The sequence below is a fragment of the Brachionichthys hirsutus genome, unplaced genomic scaffold, assembly GCF_040956055.1.
Source record: "Brachionichthys hirsutus isolate HB-005 unplaced genomic scaffold, CSIRO-AGI_Bhir_v1 contig_421, whole genome shotgun sequence".
Taxonomy (NCBI): Eukaryota; Metazoa; Chordata; class Actinopteri; order Lophiiformes; family Brachionichthyidae; genus Brachionichthys; species Brachionichthys hirsutus.
The window spans coordinates 64,242-80,271 of NW_027180567.1; the positions used below are offsets into that span (position 1 = coordinate 64,242).

Here is a 16,030-nt window from a genome sequence, read left to right on the forward strand (position 1 = left end):
TCTGCAAGGAAGCAAGTAAATATATATCAAAGAAAGTCATCCTTTAATTGCGCAACATGGGACACCACTCCTTTTTGCACTGGTACACACTGAAGGGAGAGGGATGGGGTCTCTCTTGCATTTAAAATGCCCACGTAATGACCGCAGATCAGAAGGCAATACTGTTGCCTCAAGCAACTGATATACTGCAACATGCACTGATGACCGGAACATCCTGGGGGAGAATGACACAGCGGGATGGAGTAAATGTGGAATGAAATCAAGAAGTCAGAGGAAGGCGGGGAGGGCAGACAGAGGGGGGAGGAAGAGCGGATTGGAGCAAACAAACAGGGATTTCCAGATGAGAAGTGAATAGAGAAGACACAAGAAGGACGATCATTTTGCACTTGTGAGTGTTTCTGTGTGCGCACATACTTGGATGAGTCATAGCTGGATTCAAGGTGACAATGTTGTTAGTACAGTCTGTGAAGAATGGCAAAATAACCAAATGATTTTCATCCAAAATGCATCATTTCACGTATATTCAGGGTTTTCCACAGCAGCTGAGCAGCAAGTTTCATCCTCCTGCAGGTGAAGGCTAATATTTCATCTGAGTGAAAAGGACTGGTTTAAAAGTATGACACTGGTGACGACAATATACCTGTTGAAGATGCAGAAAGGACTCTAAAAGTCTAGCCCTCTGACTCCCTACCATCTAGAAAATACTCACAATAAAGAACAATACTCACAATAAAGAACAATACCCAAATGAAGTACCTTCTCCAGCTGCAGCTGCTAACAGTGTTTCCACCATGCTTTTCAGTACATTCATATATACTCTCCCTTTGCCTCATTCATGATCGCAGCTTTAACCACATTATTCTATGTGCCCCTGTTTATGTGTATCAGCAAAGATGGTTTGACATGCAGAGATGAACAACCTTGCGTTCAGACTAAAGCTGAACAAATCCATATCTAGACATTAATCTCTATATTAAAATGGGTTTAGCAGCTTAGTAATCACACATTGCTGGTTATGAGCATGTCCACTTTAATTTGAGGATGAGTGGATAGAGTTTTGATTGTCATTGGACATCTGCAAAATTCTGCGTCCAGTATGCAGAAGAGAAGCCAGTCCGGTCCCGAGATAACGATGGTTGAAATCATGTGGTTTCTGCGACGCCGAGCGGCGAAGTCCTCCTTTTGACGGGTAATGCAATAATGAAAAATGTGTTCGTACGAGTCAAGAACGCTGCTGAATCCTAATCCTAAATCTTCCATCAGATGAAAATGAAGCCAAAGTCATTAGTGGGTGCCACTGTTGTTATGGTGACAAGGTGGCACAAGGGATAGTGGGAGATGAGGTAAAGGTAATTATGGAATATGCCATTCAAGCTATAAAGCTGACACAAATCTAGTGCAGCATTTCTGTTCTTACCCCATATATTCGGGGTTTCCCTTGATTTCTGATCTGCCCTCTCTCCCCTTCACTCTAAATCTGTCACTTTTATCTACAACACAAAGCTGACAAAAGCAATAATAACCAAACTCTATGGTAGCTGCTGGTCGCAGTAGAGTAAATGTATTTTCACTGCATCGAAAAAGTGTTTCTTGTAAAATTTCTTTAAACATTTACATAAGCACTCATTCAAAGGATGGAACTATTTGCTGAATTATTTACGCAGGGGTTTGTCTGGAACACGTCACTCCCCATTGAGACTAAAAGTATCAATAAAGCTACTGTACTGCAATATGAAATGGCCCCGGGCTGTTTAAGAGATCATAACACACAGCTATCAGAATGCAAGTCACAGCAGATGTATGGCAGGATGTGTCTCGATGGCATTGTGTTTGTTTTCTCATGTCTAAGTGTTTGTTATGTCCTTGGCATGGCCTGTAAATCAATCAAATGGTCCGTGGAGCACATTTCCTATTACAATTGCTTCCTAAATGTACCTAACTTGGACTGAGAAGAGGGTGAGAATTAGGATAATAAACTGCCACCGATGTAAAGCTGGGCCATAAATGATAGAAGACCAATCCACCACACACACAGCAAGATCCCCTGTCTGCTGGAGATGAAACTTTGCTCAGTGAGACCTTGAGAATGGTCTGCATGAAAACAACAATTACAGCAAGATGTATTATTATTATTATTATTTTTATACGAGTGTACCATTTAAATCATTTGGTCTTGTGTGAAATGTGAATGAAACACAGCACAGATTGGATTTTTCAGTCTGGTTTGTCAGTTATTCAGGTCTAATAATAATAAATTTTATATATATAGCGCTTCTCTGGATACTTAAAGTCGCTTTACACAGTGTACATAATATAAAAACAGAAAAGAAGTACAGAAATACAGACAATTCAATAGTCTGCAGCCACATTCTCATCTATGCCTCCATTTATCCATCCATTAATCTACGATCAGTGGCAATGCAATAGTTAAAAGAATCTAGGCTAGAAATAGAGAGTAAGTGCACGGCTGCATCTTCCATTTCAACAGCTAAGTGCTTAAACCAAGACAAGACACAACAAACGTGTGAAACCTGCCAAGTCGAGACAAAATGTAGCGCTCAAGGTCTTTCCCGTTTCCTTGTCAAATTTGAACTTCTTTCTGTTTATCCAGAATCTCTGCTGGATTTAAAATCCTACATATTCATGGAACTGTGACTACATGAGAAAATCCCACGCCGTGCCCTACTGATTATTCCATTACGCCAGGCCTGAAGAAGCCACAACTGCACTTAACAGAATTAAAAACACAAAATTGACATGAATTTGTTGTCGTAAACAAGGTAGAAAACAGTTCCCTTTTCCCACATCGAATGGACTCAGAATTGTGGACATCTGACACATTTAAATTTGATATTTTTCTTCTGTTCTTTTGTCATTCGTCTAGCTCTACCAGTTAGCTGTTAATTTAGTTGCTTGTTGCTGAAATGCTTGCATACAATGGTCATTATTAAACTCAACTTCTTTTCCTTTCTTGACTATGTTCTAAAATCAGTTTGAAGAACAAAATAGTTTAAACTTGACCAAGCAAAAACACTTAACTAGACAGGACTTTAAAAAGATTTAAACTAAATTGAAACTCTCAAAATGATCACAAATATTGTTTTTATTGTGTCATACCTGGCTTTTTGTCAAATGAACAGCAGCTTCTTATGCTGAAAACCAGACACTTTAGAGCAGCAGTAAAACGGAAATGACCTGAAAAAGGCTGAAAATGCAAATGAAATATTATACAATAGCTGTATTTACATTACAAGCTGACTATAGAAAACACACACACACAGTATCTGTGCATAAGGAAGGGCATTTATTTATTTTGTTTGTGCATGCACAGCAAGTCTGTAAGACATTTACCTCAGTTCCCAGAAGGTGCAGAGTTTTTGCTCCAACATTAATCTAAAATAGCACCGATGGTGTAATTTACCTGGGTGGAACAACACTTTAAATAAAAGCACATAACAGCAGGTATATGCTAAGAAGGCTGAAATTACTTTATTGTTGTTGTCAGAATCCATCCAGGCGTGCGTTCGGCCTGTAGTTCTGAAGCCATGCATTTATTAAAGTAGTGCAGGGAAATAACAAGGTCCTTCAGCAGCATTAATGAACCTAATTTATCATCTCCTGGAAGTGAGCTGGGGTATTGCTCATCATGCAGAAGAAGAAACAAAACCCCACACAATTCAGAAGCTTACAGGTACCACAGGGATGTCCCGTGTATTGACATGACTTCTGGCCGTTAAACAGTCAGACATAAAAACAGGTCGTAAATGCTGAGCCCTCGTGTTCTGCTGCATCGCTGAGCAGTGACCCAGGCCTCACACGCCCCATCACCGCTAACAGTGGCACAGCCACTTTAACTCCATGAACCAATCAGCATGCTTCTAAATCAGTGTCTAATCACACACACACACACACACTCAGTCAGCACTTTCTGTGGTGTGGTGTCTGGTCTAATGCTTGAAGCCACGTCGCTGTCTGGAGCTATGTTAAGCGAGTGTCTTCTTCTGCCCTGCTAATTACTGCGATCAGCCAGCACCGCTCAAACACACAACTTACTGCTTGTTTTTGAGATCCAGCCAGCCTGACTGGGTTGTAGCTCACTGCTAGTGAAATCATGGTAACATTTGACTGGACGGCAGCTTGGCTTTGTCTTTACACAGTATTGGGATTGAGCCGCTTTACAGTGTTAGCCTTTGAGGAGCATATCTAATGGAATTTTTTTCCGACCCCCCCCAAAAATGAAGCTCTTCTCTGGTCTGTCTACCCAGAGTTTAATTTTGTCCTATTTCCAACAGATCATTTACAAGTTTAAAAAGGCTCACCAAAGCCTAATTAGTATGTTAAACATATAATGATATCATTATACAGTATTATAATATCAAAAACCTGACACATGAATAAACACAAAGAGCAATTGAAGAAAAGGTGAGCATTGGAGGAAACGGAAATGTGTAACAAAGAGGGCACTGAAAGCAATGTGGAATACAATAAATAATGGATTATGCTAGTACTTAGTTAAGTAGTTATAAAAAAAAGGTAAATATCATCGAAAGTTCAACATTTAATCTCATTAAACTAATTTCCCCAACAAAAATGATTATTTAAATGTATTCCTTCAAGTGAACTGAAATATGTTTTTGACAAAAACCTTTGGGCAGCATTTCCTGTTTAAGTAGCACAGGCAGACAGAACAGACGGAGAAGATGCTGGCAGACGTGCTGTGTGTGTCACCTAAACTGACCTGAGGCCTGCGGTCAGCCATCAAACCGCGGGCATGCTGTAGACAGCCGAGCCCAGTGCTGACAACATGGCCAACACTGCCCCCTATGGGTGCAGCAGAGAATGTCATTCTCCAAGTCTGCACACAGATGACAGACATGGTTTGGAGACTGGGTGCATTTTTTTGGTTTGAAGGGAATTTGACTTTCCGACTCACCATTCTTTCACCAGAGGAACTCGTAAAAGAAGTGGCGGGGGAGTTGTACTCAGACACCAATGAGTAAATGCACCACTTTTGGCTCAGCCTCACACGTTGGCACAGTCTATAAGTAGTCAGACAGCAATATGCCTTTGGCTGCTCTCCAAAATCCTAGATTTTAGAAGCAATATAGCGCTAACTTTTAGCTTTGAGCGTGTTCCAGGGTTTTCATTTTGTGATGAGTAAGGCTCCAGGTGCTTTATACCCTGACAAGAAATATATATAGCAAGAGCATCAAGCTTTTTACAACTCTTTCAATATGGATGTTAACACCATAACACCAGAGAAGCAAATCTAAAGTATATGACTGCAGTTCATGCATTATTTTCTTTATTTAGGACTACAAAAAGCGCTCAGAGAATATATTCTTTGGCGTTTCATTTTCGCAATTCCGCTCGCGGCCGTGCCTGGCAACCCCTCGGAGAACAGTGGCAAATAACCGCTAACGCATTACGGTTAGCGTCTCACAACCTGGCAACCAAGCAGCACAGCTGTGCGAGACCTTCCATACAGAGGGCACAATCATTCTCCAATATAACACAGGCAATAGCTCGGACTCGACTGCAGAACGGTTGCTGAATGAGAAATGCATGTGGTGCTGCTACATTACTAAACCATTGCACGTTAAAGTTTCATTAGATAATCCGTCTCCACCACGTTAGCCAAAAACGTCAGTAATCCTGCTGAAAATAGTGAGCAGGATGTAAACTAAGCTTGCTATATATTTAATTGCAATTGAAGATGAATGTTGGGTTTCCCGAAATGAGAAAGAGATGTCTGGATATGTACTTCACGTGTCTCCAGATGTCTGCAACTGCATCATTGCTTTCCTTCGCTTGACCACAACTGTAATTGCAGATATAGAGTTGGCAGGGATCCAGCATCAAACTAAAATGTGTACCAGCACATGTGCACGCTTAGTCCAGCCATGCCGTTATATATACAGCGCGTTCCAAAAAAATTAAGAGTTTATGATGGTTGAGCATTACTAGGCTGTGAATAACTGCAGAAGTGAGGGCAGGGTTATTGGACTGGCTGTAATGGAGCGTGCTGGGACTGTGAATTAAAAGAAATACATCAGGGGATGGTATTAGCAGGGCTGCCAAAACCACAATCATCCAGGAGAGAGAGAGCAGGAAAGAGGGAGAATTACAATTGTTTATAGAGCAACGAGATCATGTGACAAACAAATTGCAATTTACCATTAGCCACCTTTACACACAGAGTCTTCAAAAAAACACGCAGAAGACGGAATTTTCTAATCAGATGACTTTGACACAGGGATTAAGTAAATGCAGCACAGATTGGAGCTGCTCCTCTCCTCTCCTCCTTTCTCTGACGGGAGTGGGTTTGCACTGTACAAACTCTAGTTACCTCCGCCGAGGTTACGTTTTCGCCTGCGTTGGTTTGTCTGTCCGTCTGTTTGTTTGACTTTTAGCAAGATAACTCAAAAAGTTATTGACGGATTTTGAACAGTTGATCCACAAGAGATCGTGGATTCTGGATCGCTTTGCAGTCAATAGAGCTTCAAAGTTTGTTCCTCAATATATTAGTTGATCATTGACCGATGTTTATGGAATTTGACAGTCATCTAGGGTGGGGAGCTCTATCTCACCACAAAACTTCATTCTGGATTGGGTCCAGAATGATGTTAGGAAAAAGTATTACATTTTAACATTGAAAACCCCATTTACGGATTTGAAACTCCAATTCACTTTTACTTTTCATGGTTGGTGTATAAAGATACCAAGAACAATTTAGAACATTTCGATGATGATCCAGATCACCATGTGGATGGTGTGATCCAATTCGGATGGGAATGAGCTGCTTGGCGGAGGTCTGCGCTCTCAGAGTTCTCTTCTAAGTTGATGAAACAATAGAGTGAGCTGTTTTATTGTGTGTTTTATAAAACAGAGTTTATGACAAGGTGAATTAAAGCCCAAAGCTCTCATCTTTCAGATGCTGTATTGCTTATCTAATGTATGACCTGCATGCTCATTATGACCAGTATTGACCGAGGTATCTAAACGTATCCCATTACGTCATGAAGCTTTGTGCCCGCTCCTCTAATCAGACTGTCGTATAGTTTAAACGGTGGTTACAGAGACTCTGAATGAATCACAATACAGTGTCCTTGTTGGGTTGTTGTGATTATTAAACTTCATTGACGAATCTCTGGTTTACATGACGTCATTGAATGCTCCAAGTGTGACTGTTCAAGCAATTAAACAATCTTTAAATCCAGATTTGTTTGCATATTGGAGATCTTTTTCTTGAATTTTTACATTTTAATTAGAGGGCAAGCTAGTGGCCAGTGGAGTTGCTAACAACAACACTTAACTTTAGACATCTTTAATTTGGAGAGACTGAAGGTAGCAATAATCTATTTCATCCTCTGTATTTACTCCAAATGTGGTGGAAGGTCATTGGGAGTCGTTTCATTTTCTCAGGGCAGTTCAAGCTCAGCGCCAAATAAAAAGGGCGTCACACACACACGCATACCAAGAGACTCATTAGGTGTTCTGAAATCTGTCAAAGTATCAAACATTGCAGTTTGAGAAGCCACAGAGTGCAAAGATTTATGGGTAATCTAGAGGCAGCCAGCTGTTTAATGGGTAGAATGGCCTGAAGCAGCTGAGCACTGGCCCATATTTAAAAAAAAAATGGAAAGAAAATAACTCTGTGGTTATTTAGATTCAGTTCAATAATTAACATTAACATAAAATAATTCTTATGTGTGATGCTTTGTGCAGTATATGAGGCAAAGGAGGAATACAAACGTGTATAATAAGATTAAAACCTGTGCTCGTTTGAAATCCCAGCAGGAAGAGGGAGTGAACTAACTGTACATAAAAGCAGGACTAAACCATTAAATGGTTTTAAGAGGTGATTTAAGCCATGAGCCCTCTGAGTGTGAGAAGAGAGCTGAACCTAAAGCGGATTTTTTGCTTTAATTGGGTTTATTTCATGTTTCTCCTCAGTGAAAACCACAACTATATGAGCATCCGCTCCACAGGGACGTCACCTCCACCTGATAATCTCGGTGGAAATAATCAAGCAATATATTCTTTTAATTTGAGGGAGGACAAACGGGGTAGAAGAAGGATCAGTAAACACGTAAGAATATATACAGGAGCAGGAAAAGACAGACTTGTAAGAGTGTGTTGGTTTGACCGATGGAATTTAAGAGCAGTCCTGAAGGCGAAACCGATGAGCTTCTTCCCATTCATTTCTTCCCAACACACATGCACAGACACACATACATAATGTTTCCCCTTTGGATACCTATAAGTGGCAACTTTAACTAATTATCCTTTAAAATACTTTAAAATCTGTTGCTAATTGACAATTCACAAATCGATTTGTCTAAAATACTGACTAATTGATTAAGAAAGATGCGCAGGGTGATGCATTCAAATTGTCTGTTACCGGTAATAGTCTAAATACATAGAAGCATTCAGTCGGGATAAATTAATAGGACGTTTTTTATAAGAACAATTTCCTGATTCTAATGAACAAATAAATGGTCATTGATGAAAGCACAAATCATTGTATGACGTAACGACTAACATTACTCAATAATTACATTTTCGATCAACAAATCGATTCTGCTCTCCAAGCCTGCTTCTAAATGAACCCTAAATAGTTACAGAAAAAAAAAAAAGGCCAGTGCAATTACTTGTTAAATATTTAATCTCCATAATGAAGAGTGTTCGGCTTCGGTGTGATTTTTAAACTATGGATTAAAGGAAATGTTTGCAACATGTTTGCGCGCCCTTCTATTTATCTCTGTCCTCAGCCTCCTCTCTTCAGCATTGCTATTCAATGATCGGCTGACAGTGGCAGAAAGCAGACCAGAGTGGAAGAACAAGACAGATGGAGCAGGCAGAGCATTGGCTGAAAACAGACAGAGTATAGGCTACACACACACACAAAAAAAAAAGAGGCTTCCATTTTGGTAATGGCCCAGATTGCACCTTATTCTGTCTCTACTGCCTCACATCTCAGACACTATAATCTCCAGAGAATCCTTCACTTTCTCTGCATCTGAACTCCAGCAACAAACTTTCTCTCCGAAGCTGGGAGTAACTGTGTCCAAGGACCCGAACAGATCAACCATAAGAGGACATCAAACGCGAGGGATGAGTGAAGGATGAATGAGGGGGCAAATGCGTATTGTGCGTTTTTGCTTTAGCACAATGAACATTTGGAAAGGGGAAGAGAATGAATGTGATAATGGAGAGAAAAGAAAGTCACGCCGCTGTTTGGCAGCTGTCGCTCTCTCTCTTTGTACTCCATTACAACGTGGCTACGGTTACTGAGGAGCTACAGATGTGAGGAGAGAAATACAGACAGGGTGATTTGGAGGGGCGGGACCACTAAAAGGCAAAAGCAGGATACACAGAGTGAAGTAGCGCCGCCCTCCAACCATCTATTTTCCTCTGACTCCAAACAACACTTGACATTTGGCCAGGAGCAGCAGCCATCGCTGCAGACCTGGACAAATAATAAAAAGAAGAAGAAGCAGCAGCTCAGGCAATCGCTCCAAGTCTGTTGAGCCCGTGAAGAGAAACATGTTCATCTGGAGGAAGACGAGGCAGAGCCACGAGCCCTTCCCCTCCATTTGACTCTGGGTGAGCCAAGGCTAAAACGCCACATACAGACGCTCGCACGCACGGGTATCTGCGATCATGCGGTCAAGGTTATGCAGGAGAAACTCACTCAGAATAAACTGCGAAAGCAACCGTGGCACAAGTATCTGAGGTGGATTATTCTCCTCTATCTCATCAATTAATCCGGCGGGTTCTGCAGCTACAGATGACGGCGACGCTGCACAGTTGCTGATTTGTCAGACTCTGGGGAAATCAGAATCTTCCTCCATCAGACGTCACGATGAACCATCTGTTCAGGGACACTGTTAATGCAAACACGTACAGACTGATGCCCAGAGAGATGGACAGTATCTCAACAAAACAGCTAAATACTACTTCAATAGTATACACAGTTAATATTCAGCATTAGATTTTTTTTTTTCCTTTAAAGGAACATGAACAAGCATTATTAAGAATTAAAGAATGGCCAAGCCGATCAGAAGTCAGGAAGGAAACTTGCTGTTTCCAGGTGATTTTAGAGAGAGAGACTTGTCATTTAACATTTAATTTCAAACAAGATTATAGTTCAAAAGTACATTCATTTTAAACTCAATATCAATCTTCTCACCTTTCTCTTGACTAGCAAACCCAGTCCTGTTTCTAAAGAGGAGGATGACGTCATTTATTTCATAAAGGCTGGACCAGAATAGGAAGACACGATTAACTCTGATAATTAAGCTAAAAAAAAAGGAATTCTAAATGCTGTAATGATGTACTGAGTCATCCAGAAGTCAGTAAAAAAAAAAAAGCTTAAAAGGAAGCCTCGCAGTTAAAGGCCATTGCTGTGAGCAGAAATGAGCAGCACATTCATAATTTGACTCTGGCACACAGTAAATGATATTTTTGGCAGACTCACCAATTACACTGGTGGTGCACCTGCCAAAGTGGTGCCAGAGAAAAGGTCAGAGGGATTTGTCCTTCCTGCTTGCTGTGCACAAACAGAAACATGTAACACACACACACACACACACACACACTGCTGACAAGATCGGGACACAAGCACACAGCGTTTCCTCATCAAAACAATTCACAGCAACATGACTCGGACAAATAACCCACACCAAGAACGTAACCCATGAAAGGTAAAGACAGAGGGAGGCATGGCGAGTAGCTGCAGAAAGCCGTCTTATTGTTCAGAGTCTTATGCTTTATGGGCACTTAAACACAACATCCCTGCAGCTCTGCGTCACAGGCGAGCACAGACCCAACGCGGGATTACGACACCGAATAAACACCTTGGATACAAAAAAAAGGAAGGAATAACAAATGTCTGCTGGAACAATGGAGCTCATTGTGAAGCCAAGCGACACGATTTCAGGATTTTCTTTTCTTTTCAGAGGCGGGTTCAAGTCAATAGTTCACGAGTCTGGGAACGTTATTGTGGCATTAAGGAATCACACCACCCCCCACCCCTAATACGCAAGTAAATATGAATACTGTTGAAAATCCTGCAAAGAGCACTTAACGAATGGGGCCACAAACTGGAACCTTTCTGTCCGTCCCATCCACCAGCGTTCAACTCAAACACCAGCTGATAAAGCAAAAGGTAAGAAAGAAGCTAAAACCGAGTCAAACAATAAAACAGCGACAGATGGCTTGATTAAAAGCTACAAATTCAAACATCAATACCAAGATGCCAGCGTTACAACTTCATCGGGAAAACAATCGCTGATTTACTGACTAATTAAAACCACTGATGCAAAATGTCACCCTCTGATTAAAAGCTCCATTCTGCTAGAGACGATAAATACGCCGCGCACCGACCCACAACTCCACAAGTGATTGAAACTTTCCCCATCGGGAATTCTTCAGCTTCAGGATTTTTTTTTTTTATATACAGTAATACCTTGACATACGAGTATAATTCGTTCCAGGACCGAGCTCATAACTCAACTCAGACTCCTTTAACAGGAAAGATAGATTTGATGCAGAGTGAGCATCACATGCACAGCGTCCATAGAAGAATTTGCCAGAAGCATGAGCAAAGTAGCTCCTTCCTAAGAATAAAAAGCAAATCCTCCATGAGCGTCACAGATAGCTGAAGATCCCCGCTGATGTGGTGTGGAATAGCTATATCCATGTAGAATCATTTCCCCTTCTGACTCCCTCGGGAACTCTTTGCACTGTTTGTTAAGTAGTTTCCACGCCGGTGCCCCCCCCCCCCCCCCTGTGTTTCCTGCTTCTCCGTAATGAGCCTCTCCAGCTGGGATGGCCACCGAGACAGCAGAGGCCAGAGGTTCAGCCGCTCACCCTCTAATTGGCAAAATCTCACTAACAGATGACGAGCGATGGTGTAAAAGGAGGTTACAGGAAGATTCGTTTTCATTCTGTAGAGCGTTCCACCGTTATAGAGACGAACGGCATCCTGATCAAATGGGAACTCGTGCTTTAAAAAAATACTTTTAAAAAGGTATTGCTAATCCAAACCGATGTTTTCACTTGTTCTGGCTGGCATTGATGCCACTCTAAAAGACTCAAAGTCACAGACGTCCACACATCACAGTCCATTTTCACAGTAGCTATTTTCATGTCATATTTTTAAAAGCACAAGTGTAACTAGAAATACACTCGGAGATTGAAAACGAAAGCAGCTCATTGCCTTCATAATTAGATTTACACCAAAAATTATCATCTAATTTTATTTCTATTCCTACATTCAGATCATCATCATCAAAATGTGTCCTTTGGTATCTTTATACACAAACAAAGAAAAGTTAAAGCGAGTTGAGTAATTTTCAACAAGACCCATCCAGCAGTTTTTCCCTAATCCTGCTAACAAGTAGGTAAACAGACAAGCGCTGTCAAAAGCATCACCTCGGTTCTCGGAGGAGGAGGGAGCATGAACATCATCTCAGTATGACAGTGAGCCAGTGTGGGTGGGGGTCTAAAACTGAGGGAACTACATTAAATTAATCACTAATTTTATCATCACCTGTACGTTTCTACGGCGATGACACCAGCAAATAAAGTAAAGCTTAATTACAATTGATGTTTAATATGAAGAAATAAGACAGACACATTTGATGTTAAACATACGGCAGTAGCATGCCAAAAGCGAAACATGCATAGAATAATGTGTATTTAAATATTAGTTTTTCCAGTAGCCAATTATAAATGATGCACTAGATCCAGAGAGTATTAAATACTACTGCTAGTTTCAATACTGTTGATGATACGCAACAGTTACAACATTAGAGCATGAACATGCAGAGACATAAACTATGCAGCTGCACACATTAAAACTTCACGTGAATACAAAATGAATAACCTAGACAGGGCTTATGGTTGTGTGCATCATTTGACATATTTATTGCAGTTGAGTATTTATGAGACAGAAGGAAATATCAGTGAAGTGTCTCAACATTTCTTATTATGCTGCATGGGGAGAAATTAAAACAGAGCATTTAAAGTGCCAGCTGAGGCTTAGAAAGTCTGCCATGAATCCTTCAGCAGGGTAATTTGCCCTGCGGGGCTTCATTCAAGGAAAAAAAGCAAACAAGCAAAGCAAATATAAGCGCTGCATGAAAGAGAAAACCCTTCAGGCGGGGCGCTATCTGCCCAAACACTCCAGCAGCATGTGGCTTCTCTGAAACACTTCACATGAAAGCCAAGGTGAAGTGATCTGAACATGAGACATATTATATGCCATTTCTAACTTGTTTTTTAACCAACTTGCTGTGTTTCTGTGCAGTAGTCCAAAATAAATTCCCGTTTATCACAGATTTTGAGAACGGTCACGTCAAACATATCTGCCTGCTATTACATCAACATTAATCTGCTCATCCGCCGCTGTAAGAAACAAATGATCTTTGATCATTAACGATAGCTTGATTTGAGAACACTGGGAATGAGGACGGCTACATATTTGCTTTGAAAGGGCAAATAGGTTTGCAGCGACCGACGTCTGCATTCTGGTTTATGAAGCAACTTCCCTCTTCTCCTCAGAGTGGAGCCAAGACGTTAAGTGCTCTGGACGAAGCAGCCTAATGGTTGATGGCGTCCACTCAAGAACACAAAAACCCAAATGGCTCACGGTTCAAATATGAAGAAAAATATCAACCCCCCCCCCAAGGATGATGCTTGGGTCAAAGCAGCCTATATGTGTCTATGAAATTATACAGTACAACCACATCAGAAGCATATTTCACATTTTGCTGTGACAGAAGATACATGGAAAACTTCATGTCGAAACTTCCCTTCTGTATCAAACTGAAAGCCCAAAGCAGATTTGACCACACATTTGATGCCAAACCTTTGTAACTTTTTTTATTTATGTTGCTAAAATTCAAACAGACAGACAGATAAATGCAACAATAACCTAGCCTCCTTGGTGGAGGTAAAAAAGAAATATCTGTGCATATTCTAAGATCTTAGAAATCCTGTAAAGTTCAAGCTAATCCTGAAAGGTTAAGCAGAAACTCACAATTTACGAAAATAAAACAGGTCAGTGCAGACCAACAACTCATAGCTTTACTTTGACATAAAAGTGAGCCTTTCAGACAGATCCTCATCAGACCTTTCTTGCAGCTGTTCACTTGTATTTTTAAAACACTTTTTAAAGATTTACAACTTAATACCACCATTTATTTTTTTGCTGGATATTATTTCACACACAAAAACAAAAGCCATATTTTCATTTTTAATCAAATTTGGTAACCTAAAATGCAAACTTTGGCCAGCTGGGATTGCATCAGCTCTGTTTAAACTGCAACAGGAAGGAGAATCAAGCGCACCTTAATCTCGCCTCCTCCTTCTTTCGCAGCTTCATGTCCCGCTGGACAACTTTCAAGACGTGCTCGGCCTCGCCGTCCGTCAAGCCGGACAGATCCAGCTTCCGGCCCATGGTTCCTGGCCCCGCCACACTGAGCCGCCGGTCCGAGAAGAGAGGACGAGGGGATGCAAGGACACTGCTGCTCTGGGGGCCTTGGCTGGGACAACCCTGGGGAAAGACAGAGCGATAAAGAAATGAACAATGTGTGCGTTTCAGGAAACAGTTCACTGTTTTTGAGCTGTACATCAATCAGCATAAATCTTTCTAACACGTCTGTTCCTTCTTTACAATAAATTAGGACTCTGGTAGCTGGGGTAACAGGAATATGAATGTCAACAGATGCAACAGAAAGATCCAATGAAAAGGCACAAATGCAAATAATGTCCCAGTGTTTGCTTTTATGACTTGAAAACAAAATTAGACTGTGGCCGTTGTTGCTTGCCTGCAGCATGGACTCTGATCTCTGAGCAGCTGAAAACTGGATGAGTGCACATTTTCTAACCAGCGGTGTGCAGCGGCTGGAAGAGGAGATCTGTGTGACACCTAGCTTGCCTTTGGAAGGAAGAAAAAATAAATAAATAATACTATGTAGTCTTGAAATATCTTGGCATCTTTTATATTAAAGTACATTTTTAAATCATAATATACAAATATTCAGATGTATTGAGAGTATAGAGATGGCTTTCAAATGCAGATGTGACAAGTACCAGAAGCAAGCAGTGCATATGTGCACAGCTATCTACATTGCATATGTAATTAAGTGAAGATTGTGCAAATAATATCAAGAAACAAGTTAAAAAGACAATTACATTGTATGACGGATTAAAAAAAAAAAGTCATGCCATTTACAAGAGTCGCAAAGAATAGAGGAGCAGGAAAATTAATATGAATTTAAATTAAGATTGTGTATTACTAAAACCTTGCTATTAGAAACAAAGTATAATTGATGTCATGGCTGGGATGTATAATTACTTTAATTTAGTTCAACCAGGCTGAATTTGAAATTAACCATCACCGGAAAATGCATTTAGGATGAGACTCATCATATTTAACAAACGGTACATATTAAAGGTGGCAGACGTGGCAAGAAAAGAAAGGGTGGAGAGTGGAGATGGAGGCCCAGCCCATAAAAACAAAAGCGATACGACAAGGAAGAGTGAAACCGAGATGGATGGGGAGATGGACGCGAGGAGAAGGTCCATTAGCTGCATCATCTAAACAAGATGGGAGACCACTGCCAGGAGAGAAAGCAGTGATGACTCACAGGGCCAGCCAATTATGTCCGATCTATTATTGGGCCAATGGCTTTAACAACAGAATGCCTTTCCTCTCACACAGTCCATCACTCATTCCTCCAATTTAGCTCCGGGCCTCTCTCAGCACAGACTGTGGAACAAAAATGCAGCAGCGACGCAGCTTAAAGAATAACAGCAGGTCGAGTTTGAGCTTTCACAGTTTAGTCATGACCCTGTGCTTCTTACTCTGAGATCACAGATTAATTTAAATGTTATCAATCAGCGATTAGTGGCCGAAAGGACGGTGGAAAAGCTTTAGCTCATTGGTCAAAGGAATATTATTTATTTCTCCATCTGATGCGTTTTATAGGTTATTTGTCTGTGCAATACAACAAGT

At 40.8% G+C, this 16,030-nt stretch overlaps 1 protein-coding gene across 1 annotated transcript in view; it reads right to left on the reverse strand.

Moving 5' to 3' along the window:
• LOC137915990 (rab effector MyRIP-like) overlaps positions 1–14,470 on the reverse strand; it is a 51,329-nt gene extending 36,859 nt beyond the window's left edge. Inside the window, exon 1 of the mRNA XM_068759112.1 lies at positions 14,361–14,470. Coding sequence (XP_068615213.1) covers positions 14,361–14,470 — 110 coding nt within the window. The remainder of the gene's footprint in view (positions 1–14,360) is intronic.
• Positions 14,471–16,030: the final 1,560 nt, after the last annotated feature.